The sequence below is a fragment of the Scomber japonicus genome, chromosome 11 (genome assembly GCF_027409825.1).
Source record: "Scomber japonicus isolate fScoJap1 chromosome 11, fScoJap1.pri, whole genome shotgun sequence".
NCBI lineage: Eukaryota > Metazoa > Chordata > Actinopteri > Scombriformes > Scombridae > Scomber > Scomber japonicus.
In genome coordinates this window covers 1,398,966-1,419,170 of record NC_070588.1, presented here as the reverse complement: position 1 = coordinate 1,419,170, position 20,205 = coordinate 1,398,966, and the positions used below count along the sequence as shown (strand labels likewise).

Sequence of the window (20,205 nt, the reverse complement as noted above, 5' to 3'; positions counted from 1 at the left end):
AGGGGGCGACCGTCTCTATACAAGTCAATGGAGAATTCACCAACTTCTCACTTGATTTCTAACCTCAGTAAACGTTTTCAAAATGTGTTTATGGTCTCAATCGCTAGTTTAAAGCCTTCTTCAATGCAGTATGATGTTCATTTGGGACATTTTGGCCTCCCTGATTTTATATGTGACGATAAAGCAGGGTATGCATTAGGGCGTGGCTACGTCCTGATTGACAGGTTGATTGACCAATGTCCTCCAGATCCAGCCCTCGTAACCGTAGCAACCTCCCCGCTCCGCCGTTGGTCCCGCCCATACGTCCGTTCATGACTCCGCCTCATGCCCATATAAGTAGAATCCGTGTTTTAATTTTTCCCAGCATGCACCTGAAATTTTCAAGATGGCGCTGCCTAGATTAGAAACTATTGGCTTCCGAGCAGCAGTCCACAAACCAATGGGTGACGTCACGGATGTTACGTCCATTTCTTATATACAGTCTATGGTCATATCTCACATCTGAGGAAGGAATTCAGACTCACTCAGTATATTTGGAGCCGTAACGTTTCACTGCAGCATCAGACAGCTGGTTGGATATCGATGAGCTGTCAGCTGAGGCTCATCATGAATCTACTCAGATCATCAAACTCACATTACATCATCTGGCAATGACATAGTAGATCAATAAAAACAAGCATACCATTCAGCTTCTGTGTGTGTGTGTGTGTGTGTGTGTGTGTGTGTGTGTGTGTGTGTGTGTGTGTGTGTGTGTGTGTGTGTGTGTGTGTGTGTGTGTGTGTGTGTGTGTGTGTGTGTGTGTGTGTGTGTGTGTTACTCTCCAGCTCCCTCAGTGGTGACTTTCTCCTTTGACGTGGGAAACGGTCCGGCGAACCTGGTCGTGAAGTCTCACCTCCCTCTGAACGACCGGCAGTGGCACTACGTGAGGGCGGAGCGTAATGTGAAGGAGGCATCGCTGCAGGTCGACCAGCTTCCTGTTCGCTTCCTGGAGGCTCCACCTGACGGACACCACCGCTTACGCCTCAACGGCCAGCTGTTTGTGGGTAGGTTCATATCTAAAATCAGACAGACACGCAGCAAAGACACCGAGGACAGTCTGGGTATAATATAGTGTACATAATAATATAGTGGGGAGAACAAGTATTTGATACACTGGCGATTTTGCAGGTTTTCCCACTTACAAATCACGTAGAGGTCTGTAATTTTTATCATAGGTGCACTTCAACTGTGAGAGACAGAATCTAAAACAAAAATCCAGAAAATCACATTGTATGATTTTTAAATAATTAATTAGCATTTTATTGCATGACATAAGTATTTGATCACCTAGCAACAAGTAAGAATTCTCTCACAGACCTGTTAGTTTTCCTTTAAGAAGCCCTCCTGTTCTCCACTCATTACCTCTATTAACTGAACCTGTCCTCTGAGAGAGGATGAGAGAACATCCAGTGAAGTAACCAGTGATGTGTTTGAATGGAGGCGCTGCTTAACCTGATCCACATTAGTCCATAACATTATCTTCTGAGACTTAATGAGATCAGTTGAGTTCTTCCAGAGATGTATCAAAATAAGAGCCGGTGTAATAAATCAGAGTCAGACCAAAAGATGTTTTCAGAGGCCGCGTTGTGTTCAGTGTCTTGTGGTCGTCTTCAACGCAGGGGGAACAGCGTCCCAGCAGAGAGGCTTCCTGGGCTGCATCAGGACTCTGACTGCCAACGGTGTGACCTTTGACCTGGAGGAGAGGGCCAAGACAGCACCAGGCGTAAGCTCCGGTTGCCCTGGTTACTGCGGCGGCTCCAGCAGCCTCTGCCACAACAGAGGACGCTGCATAGAGAAGAGCAGCGGCTACGCCTGCGACTGCTCACAGTCCGCCTACGGAGGACCCACCTGTAAAGACGGTCAGCGACAGTCTAACTCTTTGTGGACTGATTAAATAACACATCAAGAAACTCACAACTCCAGTTTAGTTTATTAGGATAAACTAAACTAATACTCTCCCATATGTCAGTTTCTCTGGTAATATTAGTTTTAGTTATAACTCAATATATTAGTTAACCTCTTCCACTAGAACATGATCACATTTGATTTTGCGCTTGCAGCTTTCTGCTCGTCCAAACTCTCCATTAAGACACAAAACCCTCATTTAAATACTTCTGTTGCTCCTGTTTTCATTCACACACTTATTCTCAGTAGATCACCTGAAAAACACACAATAACTAAACACACAGTCTATTACACTGTGCAGTTTAGTACCTTTATTTGGGATCTTAGTGAATCAGACCCCATGGCTGTGTTCGAAACCGCATACTACATACTTCTATACTACATACTACATACTTCTATACTACATACTACATACTTCTATACTACATACTATACTACATACTACATACTATACTACATACTAAAGGACCAGATAGTAAGCAGACCGTTCACACTGTAGTAAACTACACGATTACCCACAATGCATTTGGTTCCTACCCGAGCTGAAATCATCAGGCTGAAGCTGATTTCATTTTAGCTCTAACTCTGTAAATAAACCACTTTATCCACATGTCTAACCTTTTTAGGAAGAAAGTAAAGTATCCCTTTAGATCCACAATGTGACGCTAATTTGTCCAAATAACACCTGTTTAAAGTTTTGTTCCTGAGAATTTGGAGCCGCTCAAGTTAGCCATAGCTAGTAACGCACTTCCTGTCATTTTCACAAAATAAAACACCTGTTGCCTTTTATTATTAAGAAAACCATAACGATAGAATTGGTGCTCTTATTTTGAAAACAGGAAGCGAACATACCCTCGCTGTAGCTAACTTGAAACCACCGAGGTGGTGATCTGTGACGTTTGTATTTTGGGTTTTTTTCAGAAGTTGCGTTGCATCTTGGGTAATGTGAGTGTGAGTAGTAGCGTTGCATCTTGGGTAATGTGAGTGTGAGTAGTAGCGTTGCATCTTGGGTAATGTGAGTGTGAGTAGTAGCGTTGCATCTTGGGTAATGTGAATGTGAGTAATAGCGTTGCATCTTGGGTAATGTGAGTGTGAGTAGTAGCGTTGCATCTTGGGTAATGTGAGTGTGAGTAGTCAGCTCTTGATGCATACTCTGCATTTCTGGAGAATCTAGTAAACCATCCAGGAACTTCTCACATACTCTAAATCACTACACAGTTAAACACACGACATACTTCACATGATGTCAGAGTTAGTAGAGGAGTAGGAAAGGAAAGAAGGAAGGAAGGGAGAGTTAGTAGAGGAGTAGGAAAGGATGACGTTTCTAACAGACCCCATGACTGAGTTTAGTAGCTGTAATGATGTTCATGAGATTTGTCATCTGCCCCTGCTGGTCAGTGGTGGTAGTACACTCATAGGAACAGAATAAAACTGAATGATGCATCTGAATGTACAGGAATGTGGCTCCGTTTTTATATGACATGAATCAGTGCTCTGTAGTACCGAGCCCAGTTTCAGTGCTAGTGTCTGTGGCAGGACCTCAGTGTTTCAGCAGGATTTAAAAAGAGTTCAATTAAATCTAAGAGAGACAGAAATAAGAAGAGCGTTGTCCGTGTCCCTTTTGTGTGCAGAGGTGTCGGTGTCCTTCGACAGAGAGTCCTCGGTCACCTTTACGTTCCAGGAACCTTTTTCAGTGATGCAGAACAGAAGCTCACAGACGTCCAGCGTCTCCAGAGGAAGCAGCAGCAGCAGCAGCAGCAGCAGCAGAGCCAGAGAGGAAGTGGCGTTCAGCTTCGTCACATCGCAGAGCCCGGCCATGCTGCTGACCGTCAGCACCTTCAGCCAGCACTACATCGCTGTCATTCTGGCTCGCAACGGTACGCACATCTGACATTTCACACAACAGCAACCAAAGTTACTCACCTCTAAAAATAATCTCAGCTGGAGAATCGTACAGTGCCGATATGGGTTTAGTGTAACCATGGCAACACAACAGAGACGCAAAGAACAACAACTCACCTCTCAGCCTAATTCACCAATCTAGTATGAAAATGGGTCGGAGGCATGGTTCGAGCTAAAGGGAGCTTGGCTCTCCTGGAAGGGACAGAAGTTCCTTTGAGACGTTCTGGAGGAGCTCTAAAACACTGTGCACTTTTAGCTTATATTTTATTTTCTGTACATTAAGGTTCACAAAATAAAAGTCCCACCCACATTTTAAAATCATTAGTTTAGACATCATTACATGAGTCTATCCACTCAGCGCTGTTTTCATAGCGCTGTGTCAGCTCTTATTTTTTGAGCGAAAACCCAAATCAACCATACTTTCATATCACATAAACCCATATCAACCATGTTTTCACTGATACCGGCAGCTTCTACTGTTAAGAAGTGCTAATGCTATGCTAACTGTTAAGAAGTGCTAATGCTATGCTAACTGTTAAGAAGTGCTAATGCTATGCTAGTAAATAGTGAAAACATGAGGAGGTGGTTAGTTTTTATTTGGTTGTTACTGTAGAGGACTGCTCTGTTTTTAGCTGTCAGGCTCTTGGTTTGATGTTTGGACATAAAGAAGAGTAAAGTGAGTCATCACTGGTAGTAATCAGTTAACTTCAGATAACTACAGCTGAGTCTCTGATGGAGGAGCTGACTAATAAAAGCCTGGCTGACTCATTTATAAACTGGATCATAAAACTGATAATAATTCTCTCAGAGAGGGTTAGAGAGAGAGAGAGAGAGAGAGAGATATTTTTTTTTTAAGTGTAATTCTCAGTTTGGCCACAAGAGGCTGACATGGCACCATGTTCTAAATAGGACTGAACTCATGGTTCCTGATGAGGAGCAGTGAGGAGGAGGAGGAGGAAGAGGAATAGGAGGAGCAGAAAGGAGGAGGAGGAGAGGAGGAGGAGCAGAGAGGAGCAAGAGGAGGAGCAGAGAGGAGGAGGAGGAGCAGAGAGGAGGAGCAGTGAGGAGCAGGAGGAGCAGAGATGAGGAGGAGGAAGAGCAGAGAGGAGGTGGAGGAGCAAGAGCGGTGAGGAGGAGGAGCAGTGAGGAGGAGGAGCAGAGAGGAGGAGGAGCAGAGAGGAGGAGCATTGAGGAGGAGAGGGAAGGAGAGAGGAGCAGAGAGGAGGAGGAGCATGGAGGAGGAGCAGTGAGGAGGAGAGGGAAGGAGGAGGAGCAGAGAGGAGGAGGAGCAGGGAGGAGCAGTGAGGAGGAGCAGAGAGGAGGAGCAGTGAGGAGGAGGAGCAAACAGGAGGAGCAGAGGAGGAGAGGGAAGGAGGAGGACCAGAGAGGAGTAGAGGAAAGGAGGAGGAGCAGTGAGTAGGAGCAGAGAGGAGGAGGAGGAGGAGGAGGAGGAGGAACTTTTTCTTTTTTTTAAGTGTAATTCTCAGTTTGGCCACAAGAGGCTGACATGGCACCATGTTCTAAATAGGACTGAACTCATGGTTCCTTTCAGGTGGCAAAAGACAGATGTGACAGTGATGAGGAGCAGAGAGGAGGAGGAGGAGTGAGGAGGAGGAGTGGTGAGGAGTAGAGGGAAGGAGGAGCAGAGAGGAGGAGGATGAGCAGTGAGTAGGAGCAGTGAGGAGGAGTAGGAGTAGCAGAGAGGGGAGCAAGAGGAGGAGGAGGAGAAAGGAGGAGCAGAAAGGAGGAACTTTTTCTTTTTTTAATCTATGAAAAAGATGGAAAAAACAGGGAAGAGGAGGAGGAGCAGAAAGGATGAGCAGTGAGGAGGAGTAGGAGTAGCAGAGAGGGGAGCAAATGGAGGAGCAGAGAGGATTAGCAGTGAGGAGGTGGAAAAAACAGTTTTGGCAGGTGAAAACAATTTTTTGTCCTGATCTTTTTTTAAGTGTAATTCTCAGTTTGGCCACAAGAGGCTGACATGGCACCATGTTCTAAATAGGACTGAACTCATGGTTCCTTTCAGGTGGCAAAAGACACATGTGACAGTGATGAGGAGCAGAGAGGAGGAGAGGGAAGGAGGAGGAGCAGAGAGGAGGAGGAGGAGCAGAGGGAAGGAGGAGCAGAGAGGAGGAGTAGGAGCAGTGAGGAGGAGTAGGAGTAGCAGAGAGGGGAGCAAGAGGAGGAGGAGGAGGAGAAAGGAGGAGCAGAGAGGAGGAACTTTTTCTTTTTTTAATCTATGAAAAAGATGGAAAAAACAGGGAGGAGGAGGAGGAGGAGGAGCAGAAAGGATGAGCAGTGAGGAGGAGGAGCAAAGAGGAGGAGCAGAGAGGAGGAGGAGGAGGCCATGAGTATGAGCAGAGAGGAGGAAGAGGAGGACAAAGAAAGGAGGAGGAGCAGAGAGGGGAGTAGAGCGGAGGAAGAGGAGCGGGGAGCAGAGAGGAGGAGTAGTGAGGAGGAGGAGCAGTAAGTAGCAGCAGAGAGGATGAGCAGTGAGGAGAAAGAGGAGGAGCAAAGAGAAGGAGCAGTGAGGAGTAGGATGAGCAGTGAGTAGGAGCAGAGAGGAGGAACTTTTTCTTTTTTTTTAATCTATGAAAAAGGTGAAAACAATTTTTTGTCCTGATCTTTTTTTAAGTGTAATTCTCAGTTTGGCCACAAGAGGCTGACATGGCACCATGTTCTAAATAGGACTGAACTCATGGTTCCTTTCAGGTGGCAAAAGACAGATGTGACAGTGATGAGGAGCAGAGAGGAATAGGAGGAGCAGAGAGGAGGAGGAGGAGCAGTGAGGAGGAGAAGAGGGAAGGAGGAGGAGCAGAGGGGAGCAGGAGCAGGGAGGAGGAGGAGGAGGAGGAGCAGTGATTAGCAGGAGCAGAGAGGAGGAGGAGGAGGAGGAGGAGGAGCAGTGAGGGAAGAGGGAAGGAGGAAGACCAGAGGGGAGGAGGAGCAGGGAGGAGGAGGAGGAGGAGGTGCAGCAGTGAGTGAGGAGGAGGAGGAGGAGGAGGAACAGAGAGGAGGAGGAGGAGGAGAGGAGGAGCAATGAGTAGGAGAGGGAAGGAGGAGGAGCAGAGAGGAGGAGGAGGAGGAGAGAGGCGAAGCAATGAGATGGAAGAGGAGGAGCAGAGAGGAGGAGGAGGAGGAGGAGGAGGAGGTGGAGGAGGAGGAGCAGCCATGAGTAGGAGCAGTGAGGAGGAGGAAGAGGAGTGGAGAGGGGAGCGGGGAGGAGGAGGAGCAGCAGTAAGTAGGAGCAGAGAAGAGGAGGAGGAGCAGAGAAGAGGAGGAGGAGCAGAGGAGGAGCAGAGAGGAGGAGGAGGAGCAATGAGGAGGAGAGGGAAGGAGAGAGGAGGAGCAGGAGGAGTGAGTAGGAAGAGCAGTGAGTAGGAGCAGTGAGGAGGAGGAGCAGAGAGGGGAGCAAAGAGGAGGAGGAGGAACTTTTTCTTTTTTTTAAGTGTAATTCTCAGTTTGGCCACAAGAGGCTGACATGGCACCATGTTCTAAATAGGACTGAACTCATGGGCTGTGTCTCAATTTGGACCCAACTGCGAGGCTGCATCCTCGAAGGACGCGGCCTTTGCGGCCTTCGAAGGATGCAGCCTTGAGGAACCTCCGAAGGCTGCATCAACCGTTGTTAAATGAGACGGTCTAGCCTTCGAGGCATTTCCTGGTTGCGTCACCAGCTGTTCCCGCCCATAAGACGAGAAAGACGCCACGACCGAAAAGACGGTGAAAAAGCTGACAAAATTATAAGAGAGAAGAAAGGAGAAGAATAAAGGAAAGGAGAAGAAAGAAGGAAAACACACAAGAAAGAAAGAAAGAAGAAGAAAGAAGGAAAACACACAAGAGAAAGAATAATAAAATAATAATAATCTGTAAATAGTTATTTCTGATGTAATTTTTGTAAATAGTTAAATGTTTCATCACTTGATAATAAAAGAAAATATTTAATCCCTTGTTCTTCCTGAACAGTAGCACTTTATGCAACCCTGTTATAAATTGTACTGAAGTTGTAAATACTAAATGGAATAGACGTGTAACAATGAACAATATTTTTTATTTAATAACAACATAAAACATCAAAATCTTCACAATCAAATAAAAAATAAAGAAAAATCATAAATAAACACAGTTCATAAATAAAATCAAATTAAACACATCTATATAGATGTATATTTATTTTTCTATTACTTTTTCCAGGAGAGAGAAGAGCCTCTCCATCCTGTCTTTCCCCTCCTGCTCCCTCCTCTCCTCTGCCTCATTTTGCCTTCTCATGTCCTCCTTTATGAGGTCAAGGAGGTCATCCTCCCTCCTCCTCTTCCTCCTGGGCCCTGGCTGGTCTTCCTCCTCCTCCTCTTCACTCTCCTGCTCACCCACTGCGGCACTTGGCCCTGGTGTGTCCTCACGGATGGAGGCAATGAGGACAGGGGGGGGCAATAGATGGCCTCTGCCCCAGTACCTCATCCATGAGGACAAACCAGGGCCAAGTGCCAGCAGTGGGCTTGCCGCTGGCCCCCTCCCCTGTCCCTGGATATTTGCAATCCTAAGGCAGCGGAAATCAATCATGTCAGCAATTTTCAGCAAAAGTATTTAGTAACAGTAAAACTAATCCAAACCATAGGCTACCTACTTTTTTTGTTTTTTTTTTAAATTGTCCCATTTTTTTTTGGCCTGGTGGGGCTGGACCTTCCCCTCCAGCCCAATCTTTTCCAGTATTGCTCTAAACACAGAGGGAAGCAAGAGAAAAGGTAAACACAAGATCACATCAACACAGGGATGCAAAGATGTACAAAAATGGACATCAGTGAATAGATGGTCATTTCCCCTCTTTGTTTAATCAGAAGCTCGGTTTGCTCCTTGCTCCCTAAAACAAAAATAAAACAAAATGTAATATAAAACATGTTTTTTTACTATGTCAACAGACAAAAGGGTTCTAATATAGCAAAAAATTATCATAATAATGATAATAATGAAGTATAACATATAATAGTGATAATCCCAAACGTAGCTCTTTATTAAAATCTAAATTTGTTCATCTTAGTCCATTTATATATATATATATATATATATATATATATATAAGATATAAGTCAAGTAATAAAATATAAGTAATTAGTAAAAGTATAAGTAGTAATAAGTAAAAATAATTAAATAAAACAAACCAATACTTACACTTGAATGAAAAGTCTTCACCTGTTGGTGTCGCCATTGTTGTGTTTTCGCGGCACTGAACAGCGCCGCGCAAAGGATCTTGGGATTTGGGAGGCCACGAAGGATAGTAGCGATGCATCCTCGAAAAAGAGGGAAAAGAAGGCCGCATTTCAAGGCTGCATTTGAAGGACTCTTCGAATTGGGACAGCCTTCGCGCGGCGTTGTGACGTAATCGGCCTCGAAATGCGTCCTTCGAGGATGCAGCCTCGCAATTTGGACCAAATTGGGACACAGCCATGGTTCCTTTCAGGTGGCAAAAGACACATGTGACAGTGATGAGGAGCAGTGAGGAGGAGCAAAGAGGAGGAGGAGCAGTGAGGAGGAGAAGGAAGGAGAGAGAAGCAGGGAGGAGTGAGTAAGAGGAGCTGAGAGGAGGAGGAGCGGTGAGTAGGAGGAGCAGAGAGGAGGAGCAGTGAGGAGCAGAGAGAGGAGGAGCAGTGACGAGGAGCAGAGCAGTGAGGAGAGAGGAGGAGCAGTAAAGAGGAGAGGAGGAGGTGGAGGAGAGAGGACGAGGAGGAAGAGAGGAGGCGGAGGAGCAGTAAGGAGGAAGAGGAGGGGCAGAGAGGAGGAGGAGGAGGAAGAGGTGGGGAAGCAGAGAGGAGGAGGAGGAGGTGAAGCAGCAGAGAGGAGGAGGAGGAGGAGGTGGAGGAGCAGAGAGGAGGAGGAGGAGCATTGAGGAGGAGGTGGAGCAGTGAGTAGTAGCAGAGAGGAGGAGGAGGAGCATTGAGGAGGAGGAGGAGCAGTGAGGAGGAGGTGGAGCAGTGAGTAGTAGCAGAGAGGAGGAGGTGGAGCAGTGAGTAGTAGCAGAGAGGAGGAGGTGGAGCAGAGAGGAGGAGGAGGAGCAGGGACACATCCTAGATGTAATGCACTCCCATACCATCCTAGATGTAATGCACTCCCATACCATCCTAGATGTAATGCACTCCCATACCATCCTAGATGTAACGCACTCCCATACCATCCTAGATGTAATGCACTCCCATACCATCCTAGATGTAACGCACTCCCATACCATCCTAGATGTAACGCACTCCCATACCATCCTAGATGTAATGCACTCCCATGCCATCCTAGATGTAATGCACTCCCATACCATCCTAGATGTAATGTACTCCCATACCATCCTAGATGTAACGCACTCCCATACCATCCTAGATGTAACGCACTCCCATACCATCCTAGATGTAATGCACTCCCATGCCATCCTAGATGTAACGCACTCCCATACCATCCTAGATGTAATGCACTCCCATACCATCCTAGATGTAATGCACTCCCATGCCATCCTAGATGTAATGCACTCCCATACCATCCTAGATGTAATGCACTCCCATACCATCCTAGATGTAACGCACTCCCATGCCATCCTAGATGTAACGCACTCCCATACCATCCTAGATGTAATGCACTCCCATACCATCCTAGATGTATGCTTTTGAACCACAGAACTGTTTTCCACTTTGCCTCAGACCATTTTAAAAGAGCTTTGGCCCAGAAGAGACTGTGGCATTACTGACTCATCTTCACATATGGCTTCTTCTTTGCATCATAGAGCTTTACCTGGCATTAGTGGATGGCACGGGATCATGAGATTTGCAAATCATTGCATTCTGTTTTTATTTACATTTTACACAGCGTCCCAACTTTTTTGGAATTTAGAAAACTTAACCTGTATGCTGTCCCTGCACAGATGGAAAAATAAGCCTCTGCTTCTCTTGTCTGACAAAATAGCATCAAACAAGCTGCTGAAGGGTCACTGCACATTAAACAGACACGAGAAGCCACCTGGAGAAACAATTACCAGTGAATCAACGCTTCACTGTCGTTTCCCCATGAGTCCTCATCAGCAGGTATCGATCCAACACATCTCTTCAGCCAGTAGTTTCTTCTAAATCCTTGCTATTTTTCAGAGGAAGCTGTTTTTGGAACCCATTTTCTGTATCCTGACTGTTCAATCCACTACAGTGAACCTTGCTCCCTTCTCTCTCACGTTGCTTCAGGTGTTGTTATTTAATGCAAGGAGATGTATCCTCCTCCTTTAGACATCGGACACTGCGCCTTCTGTCTTAGCTCAGGAGCTCGTCCCTTTTGAAGCAACAAGCTATTGGCTGAAAAACAAACCATTCAAATTTTTTCAATATCTGGAACTCTTTTTTGAACCTTCGGAGGGGCTTGACTGGTTTGGCATGGTCTAAAATAACTGACCAGTCATTTTTAGTTGGTCAGGATTTAGTCACTATGCTTGTTGACCCCTGATGCAATGCACATGTGCAGAACTTGATTTTTTTTTTTAAAAAGCCATCACATCTCTTCATAAAGTAGTTGCTTCTAAATCCAAATTCAGATTTGCTTTATTGGTGTGAATGTTGGAACAACAATACCAAAGCATGAAAACATGGTATTTATGACTCTAGCTGTTGTATGCAAATCAGGAAGAAACATGCTAAGAATGTAGCAGAGACTCATCAAACAGGCTCGTGGGTGTTAATGGGTGAGGGACTGCAAGGTGTAATCAGTCCGGTATGTTCTGAATGTCCAACTTTGGAAATCCCTTTGTTCTACTGGAATGGAAAGTGCCGTGTGAATGTCTCATCTTGACAAAAATAAACGGGCTAGGCTAAAACTTGTTTTAGCTCTCTGAGCTCCTTCGCCCCCCCCACGCTCCTGCTCGGTGCCTCAGGTCAGCTGATCTGCTGCTCCTGGAGGTACCGAGGTCAAAGGTCAGGTCAGCTGATCTGCTGCTCCTGGAGGTACCGAGGTCAACACAGAAGCTCGGAGGGTAAAGAGCTTTTTCTGTTGCTGCTCCTAAATTATGAAACGAGCTTCCTTTACACATTAGACAAGCCTCCTCACTGTCCATTTGTAAAACTAGTCTTAAATCCCATTTTTATTCCTTTGCCTTCAACCCTGCATGAGACTCTGCTCCTGTTTTAGTGTTTTATGATTTGTTTTTAGTTATTGTTTTTAATTTGTTTTAAAAATGCTAAAATGAACAATTATTTTAGTTTGTATTTCCTGTTAATTGTTTTATGTTCCTGTATTGTTTTATGTATTTATGTTCAGCACTTTGTTTCAGCTGTGGTTGTTTTAAAGTGCTTTATAAATAAAGTTGAGTTACAGTGCTACAACTCCCATCTTCCATCCAGTGGTTAACCTGCTGGCCAGTTATTGTTACTACATCTAACACTACTACAATCTACAGTTAGCCAGTTAGCCGCCAAGCTAACAGCTGAGCTAGCTGCAGAAAGCTCTGACGTAGAGTCCATGTTTCTGGTAGAGGTGGTGACTTTGATTGACAGGTGACACTTGTTAGGGGGCGGGGCTTCAGCTGGCACTCCCACAGTGTTTGGGAGCAGGGACAGAGGTTGATGATTTTTATACAAATTTGAAGCCTAATTTCATATATTTGGCGATTTTTTTTATTTTTAATCATTCAAATTTGGCAGGGTGGTTAACAACACACTTTTCTGTGGTATGTCAAACTCAGAACACATATTTATTCTTACTTTACATAGGCTTTATAGTTAAAATGAATTTTATTTTACAGAACTCCCTAAAAATCTGGAGACTGACAAGAAAATGAGAAAATCAAGAGGGCTTTCTTTCTCTCCTCATTCTTATCCACTCAAACCCTGATCTCCCCCTGGTCTTGAAGACCACACCTTTTCCCTGTGGGCTACTAGGGGTATTAAGACCATAGGTGACTTAGTGGTGAATGATACTGTGATGTCATTTGACCAGTTCAGAGAGAAATATAGTCTCCCACAGAGTCACTTTTTAGATATCTGCAAGTGTGCAGCTTTATTGCCACTACTGTAAAGTTACATCCAAATGGATTCTCTTTTTCAGCAATTGAGAAGATATTGCAAAGTGCTAATTCTAAAAAAATAATTTCCAAATTTTATAGGGCCTTGTTAATCCAGAACACTGAATACACAGCTCGTGTGAAATCTCTTTGGGAAGCTGATTTTTAAAGTTATACACCGGCTCCAAATGACTCCAGTGAAACGTAACAAGTTTAATCCTCTGCTTTCAAAATACTGTAACAAGTGTAAAATTAACAAAGGTTCATATTTTCATTGTGTTTTTGACTGTCCTTTTGTTATTGTGTAATGACATTGATGCTATTTTTCAGAGGAAGCTGTTTTTGGAACCCATTTTCTGTATCCTGACTGTTCAATCCACTACAGTGAACCTTGCTCCCTTCTCTCTCACGTTGCTTCAGGTGTTGTTATTTAATGCAAGGAGATGTATCCTCCTCCTTTAGACATCGGACACTGTGCCTTCTGTCTTAGCTCAGGAGCTCGTCCCTTTGGAAGCAACAAGCTATTGGCTGAAAAACAAACCATTCAAATTTTTTCAATATCTGGAACTCTTTTTTGAACCTTCGGAGGGGCTTGACTGGTTTGGCATGGTCTAAAATAACTGACAAGTCATTTTTAGTTGGTCAGGATTTAGTCACTATGCTTGTTGACCCCTGATGCAATGCACATGTGCAGAACTTGATTTTTTTTAAAAAAAAGCCATCACATCTCTTCAGACAGTAGTTGCTTCTAAATCCAAATTCAGATTTGCTTTATTGGTGTGAATGTTGGAACAACAATACCAAAGCATGAAAACATAGTATTTATGACTCTAGCTGTTGTATGCAAATCAGGAAGAAACATGCTAAGAATGTAGCAGAGACTCATCAAACAGGCTCGTGGGTGTTAATGGGTGAGGGACTGCAGGGTGTAATCAGTCCGGTATGTTCTGAATGTCCAACTTTGGAAATCCCTTTGTTCTACTGGAATGGAAAGTGCCGTGTGAATGTCTCATCTTGACAAAAATAAACGGGCTAGGCTAAAACTTGTTTTAGCTCTCTGAGCTCCTTCGCCCCCCCCACGCTCCTGCTCGGTGCCTCAGGTCAGCTGATCTGCTGCTCCTGGAGGTACCGAGGTCAACACAGAAGCTCGGAGGGTAAAGAGCTTTTTCTGTTGCTGCTCCTAAATTATGAAACGAGCTTCCTTTACACATTAGACAAGCCTCCTCACTGTCCATTTGTAAAACTAGTCTTAAAACCCATTTTTATTCCTTTGCCTTCAACCCTGCATGAGACTCTGCTCCTGTTTTAGTGTTTTATGATTTGTTTTTAGTTATTGTTTTATTGTTTTTAATTTGTTTTAAAAATGCTAAAATGAACAATTATCTTAGTATTTATTTCCTGTTAATTGTTTTATGTTCCTGTGTTGTTTTATCTATTTATGTTCAGCACTTTGTTTCAGCTGTGGTTGTTTTAAAGTGCTTTATAAATAAAGTTGAGTTACAGTGCTACAACTGCCATCTTCCATCCAGTGGTTAACCTGCTGGCCAGTTATTGTTACTACATCTAACACTACTACAATCTACAGTTAGCCAGTTAGCCGCCAAGCTAACAGCTGAGCTAGCTGCAGAAAGCTCTGACGTAGAGTCCATGTTTCTGGTAGAGGTGGTGACTTTGATTGACAGGCGACACTTGTTAGGGGGCGGGGCTTCAGCGGACTCGGCGGGCACTCCCACAGTGTTTGGGAGCAGGGACAGAGGTTGATGATTTTTATACAAATTTGAAGCCTAATTTCATATATTTGGCGATTTTTTTTTCATTTTTAATCATTCAAATTTGGCAGGGTGGTTAACAACACACTTTTCTGTGGTATGTCAAACTCAGAACACATATTTATTCTTACTTTACACTGACTTTATAGTTAAAATGAATTTTATTTTACAGAACTCCCTAAAAATCTGGAGACTGACAAGAAAATGAGAAAATCAAGAGGGCTTTCTTTCTCTCCTCATTCTTATCCACTCAAACCCTGATCTCCCCCTGGTCTTGAAGACCACACCTTTTCCCTGTGGGCTACTAGGGGTATTAAGACCATAGGTGACTTAGTGGTGAATGATACTGTGATGTCATTTGACCAGCTCAGAGAGAAATATAGTCTCCCACAGAGTCACTTTTTAGATATCTGCAAGTGTGCAGCTTTATTGCCACTACTGTAAAGTTACATCCAAATGGATTCTCTTTTTCAGCAATTGAGAAGATATTGCAAAGTGCTAATTCTAAAAAAATAATTTCCAAATTTTATAGGGCCTTGTTAATCCAGAACACTGAATACACAGCTCGTGTGAAATCTCTTTGGGAAGCTGATTTTAGTGTTACAATCTCTAGGGATGAATGGATGGAGTCTGGCAGAGTGCATCAGGTTGCTTCTTCACTAATAAAACCAGGGAACTGCAATTTAAAGTTATACACCAGCTCCAAATGACTCCAGTGAAACATAACAAGTTTAATCCTCTGCTTTCAAAATACTGTAACAAGTGTAAAATTAACAAAGGTTCATATTTTCATTGTATTTTTCACTGTCCTTTTGTTATTGTGTAATGACATTGATGCTATTTTTCAGAGGAAGCTGTTTTTGGAACCCATTTTCTGTATCCTGACTGTTCAATCCACTACAGTGAACCTTGCTCCCTTCTCTCTCACGTTGCTTCAGGTGTTGTTATTTAATGCAAGGAGATGTATCCTCCTCCTTTAGACATCGGACACTGCGCCTTCTGTTGAAACAACAATACCAAAGCATGAAAACATAGTATTTATGACTCTAGCTGTTGTATGCAAATCAGGATGAAACATGCTAAGAATGTAGCAGAGACTCATCAAACAGGCTCGTGGGTGTTAATGGGTGAGGGGCTGCAGGGTGTAATCAGTCCGGTATGTTCTGAATGTCCAACTTTGTAAATCCCTTTGTTCTATTGGAATGAAAAGTGCCGTGTGAATGTCTCATCTTGACAAAAATAAACGGGCTAGGCTAAAACTTGTTTTAGCTCTCTGAGCTCCTTCGCCCCCCCACGCTCCTGCTCGGTGTCTCAGGTCAGCTGATCTGCTGCTCCTGGAGGTACCGAGGTCAACACAGAAGCTCGGAGGGTAAAGAGCTTTTTCTGTTGCTGCTCCTAAATTATGAAACGAGCTTCCTTTAAATATTAGACAAGCCTCCTCACTGTCCATTTGTAAAACTCGTCTTAAATCCCATTTTTATTCCTTTGCCTTCAACCCTGCATGAGACTCTGCTCCTGTTTTAGTGTTTTATGATTTGTTTTTAGTTATTGTTTTATTATTTTAGTATTTATTTCCTGTTAATTGTTTTATGTTCCTGTATTGTTTTATGTATTTATGTTCAGCACTTTGTTTCAGCTGTGGTTGTTTTAAAGTGCTTTATAAATAAAGTTGAGTTACAGTGCTACAACTCCCATCTTCCATCCAGTGGTTAACCTGCTGGCCAGTTATTGTTACTACATCTAACACTACTACAATCTACAGTTAGCCAGTTAGCCGCCAAGCTAACAGCTGAGCTAGCTGCAGAAAGCTCTGACGTAGAGTCCATGTTTCTGGTAGAGGTGGTGACTTTGATTGACAGGCAACACTTGGTAGGGGGCGGGGCTTCAGCGGACTCGGCGGGCACTCCCACAGCGTTTGGGAGCAGAGAAAGAGGTTGATGATTTTTATACAAATTTGAAGCCTAATTTCATATATTTGGCGATTTTTTTTTTCATTTTTAATCATTCAAATTTGGCAGGGTGGTTAACAACACACTTTTCTGTGGTATGTCAAACTCAGAACACATATTTATTCTTACTTTACACTGACTTTATAGTTAAAATGAATTTTATTTTACAGAACTCCCTAAAAATCTGGAGACTGACAAGAAAATGAGAAAATCAAGAGGGCTTTCTTTCTCTCCTCATTCTTATCCACTCAAACCCTGATCTCCCCCTGGTCTTGAAGACCACACCTTTTCCCTGTGGGCTACTAGGGGTATTAAGACCATAGGTGACTTAGTGGTGAATGATACTGTGATGTCATTTGACCAGCTCAGAGAGAAATATAGTCTCCCACAGAGTCACTTTTTTAGATATCTGCAAGTGTGCAGCTTTATTGCCACTACTGTGAAGTTACATCCAAATGGATTCTCTTTTTCAGCAATTGAGAAGATATTGCAAAGTGCTAATTCTAAAAAAATAATTTCCACATTTTATAGGGCCTTGTTAATCCAGAACACTGAATACACAGCTCGTGTGAAATCTCTTTGGGAAGCTGATTTTTAAAGTTATACACCAGCTCCAAATGACTCCAGTGAACCGTAACAAGTTTAATCCTCTGCTTTCAAAATACTGTAACAAGTGTAAAATTAACAAAGGTTCATATTTTCATTGTATTTTTCACTGTCCTTTTGTTATTGTGTAATGACATTGATGCTATTTTTCAGAGGAAGCTGTTTTTGGAACCCATTTTCTGTATCCTGACTGTTCAATCCACTACAGTGAACCTTGCTCCCTTCTCTCTCACGTTGCTTCAGGTGTTGTTATTTAATGCAAGGAGATGTATCCTCCTCCTTTAGACATCGGACACTGCGCCTTCTGTTGGAACAACAATACCAAAGCATGAAAACATACTATTTATGACTCTAGCTGTTGTATGCAAATCAGGAAGAAACATGCTAAGAATGTAGCAGAGACTCATCAAACAGGCTCGTGGGTGTTAATGGGTGAGGGGCTGCAGGGTGTAATCAGTCCGGTATGTTCTGAATGTCCAACTTTGTAAATCCCTTTGTTCTATTGGAATGAAAAGTGCCGTGTGAATGTCTCATCTTGACAAAAATAAACGGGCTAGGCTAAAACTTGTTTTAGCTCTCTGAGCTCCTTCGCCCCCCCACGCTCCTGCTCGGTGTCTCAGGTCAGCTGATCTGCTGCTCCTGGAGGTACCGAGGTCAACACAGAAGCTCGGAGGGTAAAGAGCTTTTTCTGTTGCTGCTCCTAAATTATGAAACAAGCTTCCTTTAAATATTAGACGAGCCTCCTCACTGTCCATTTGTAAAACTCGTCTTAAAACCCATTTTTATTCCTTTGCCTTCAACCCTGCATGAGACTCTGCTCCTGTTTTAGTGTTTTATGATTTGTTTTTAGTTATTGTTTTATTATTTTAGTATTTATTTCCTGTTAATTGTTTTATGTTCCTGTATTGTTTTATCTATTTATGTTCAGCACTTTGTTTCAGCTGTGGTTGTTTTAAAGTGCTTTATAAATAAAGTTGAGTTACAGTGCTACAACTGCCATCTTCCATCCAGTGGTTAACCTGCTGGCCAGTTATTGTTACTACATCTAACACTACTACAATCTACAGTTAGCCAGTTAGCCGCCAAGCTAACAGCTGAGCTAGCTGCAGAAAGCTCAGACGTAGAGTCCATGTTTCTGGTAGAGGTGGTGACTTTGATTGACAGGTGACACTTGTTAGGGGGCGGGGCTTCAGCGGACTCGGCGGGCACTCCCACAGCGTTTGGGAGCAGGGACAGAGGTTGATGATTTTTATACAAATTTGAAGCCTAATTTCATATATTTGGCGATTTTTTTTATTTTTAATCATTCAAATTTGGCAGGGTGGTTAACAACACACTTTTCTGTGGTATGTCAAACTCAGAACACATATTTATTCTTACTTTACACAGACTTTATAGTTAAAATGAATTTTATTTTACAGAACTCCCTAAAAATCTGGAGACTGACAAGAAAATGAGAAAATCAAGAGGGCTTTCTTTCTCTCCTCATTCTTATCCACTCAAACCCTGATCTCCCCCTGGTCTTGAAGACCACACCTTTTCCCTGTGGGCTACTAGGGGTATTAAGACCATAGGTGACTTAGTGGTGAATGATACTGTGATGTCATTTGACCAGCTCAGAGAGAAATATAGTCTCCCACAGAGTCACTTTTTTAGATATCTGCAAGTGTGCAGCTTTATTGCCACTACTGTAAAGTTACATCCAAATGGATTCTCTTTTTCAGCAATTGAGAAGATATTGCAAAGTGCTAATTCTAAAAAAATAATTTCCAAATTTTATAGGGCCTTGTTAATCCAGAACACTGAATACACAGCTCGTGTGAAATCTCTTTGGGAAGCTGATTTTAGTGTTACAATCTCTAGGGATGAATGGATGGAGTCTGGCAGAGTGCATCAGGTTGCTTCTTCACTAATAAAACCAGGGAACTGCAATTTAAAGTTATACACCAGCTCCAAATGACTCCAGTGAAACATAACAAGTTTAATCCTCTGCTTTCAAAATACTGTAACAAGTGTAAAATTAACAAAGGTTCATATTTTCATTGTATTTTTCACTGTCCTTTTGTTATTGTGTAATGACATTGATGCTATTTTTCAGAGGAAGCTGTTTTTGGAACCCATTTTCTGTATCCTGACTGTTCAATCCACTACAGTGAACCTTGCTCCCTTCTCTCTCACGTTGCTTCAGGTGTTGTTATTTAATGCAAGGAGATGTATCCTCCTCCTTTAGACATCGGACACTGCGCCTTCTGTTGGAACAACAATACCAAAGCATGAAAACATAGTATTTATGACTCTAGCTGTTGTATGCAAATCAGGATGAAACATGCTAAGAATGTAGCAGAGACTCATCAAACAGGCTCGTGGGTGTTAATGGGTGAGGGACTGCAGGGTGTAATCAGTCCGGTATGTTCTGAATGTCCAACTTTGTAAATCCCTTTGTTCTACTGGAATGAAAAGTGCCGTGTGAATGTCTCATCTTGACAAAAATAAACGGGCTAGGCTAAAACTTGTTTTAGCTCTCTGAGCTCCTTCGCCCCCCCACGCTCCTGCTCGGTGTCTCAGGTCAGCTGATCTGCTGCTCCTGGAGGTACCGAGGTCAACACAGAAGCTCGGAGGGTAAAGAGCTTTTTCTGTTGCTGCTCCTAAATTATGAAACGAGCTTCCTTTAAATATTAGACAAGCCTCCTCACTGTCCATTTGTAAAACTAGTCTTAAATCCCATTTTTATTCCTTTGCCTTCAACCCTGCATGAGACTCTGCTCCTGTTTTAGTGTTTTATGATTTGTTTTTAGTTATTGTTTTATTATTTTAGTATTTATTTCCTGTTAATTGTTTTATGTTCCTGTATTGTTTTATCTATTTATGTTCAGCACTTTGTTTCAGCTGTGGTTGTTTTAAAGTGCTTTATAAATAAAGTTGAGTTACAGTGCTACAACTCCCATCTTCCATCCAGTGGTTAACCTGCTGGCCAGTTATTGTTACTACATCTAACACTACTACAATCTACAGTTAGCCAGTTAGCCGC

The 20,205-nt window shown here is 43.1% G+C and overlaps 1 protein-coding gene across 1 annotated transcript in view; it reads left to right on the top strand.

The window, feature by feature from the left end:
- Window positions 1-20,205, top strand: part of LOC128368126 (contactin-associated protein-like 5) — an 82,684-nt gene that overhangs the window by 48,891 nt on the left and 13,588 nt on the right. The window contains exons 15-17 of the mRNA XM_053328877.1: window positions 825-1,043; window positions 1,659-1,898; window positions 3,576-3,821. Of these exons, the coding sequence (XP_053184852.1) occupies window positions 825-1,043; window positions 1,659-1,898; window positions 3,576-3,821 (705 nt within the window). The remainder of the gene's footprint in view (window positions 1-824; window positions 1,044-1,658; window positions 1,899-3,575; window positions 3,822-20,205) is intronic.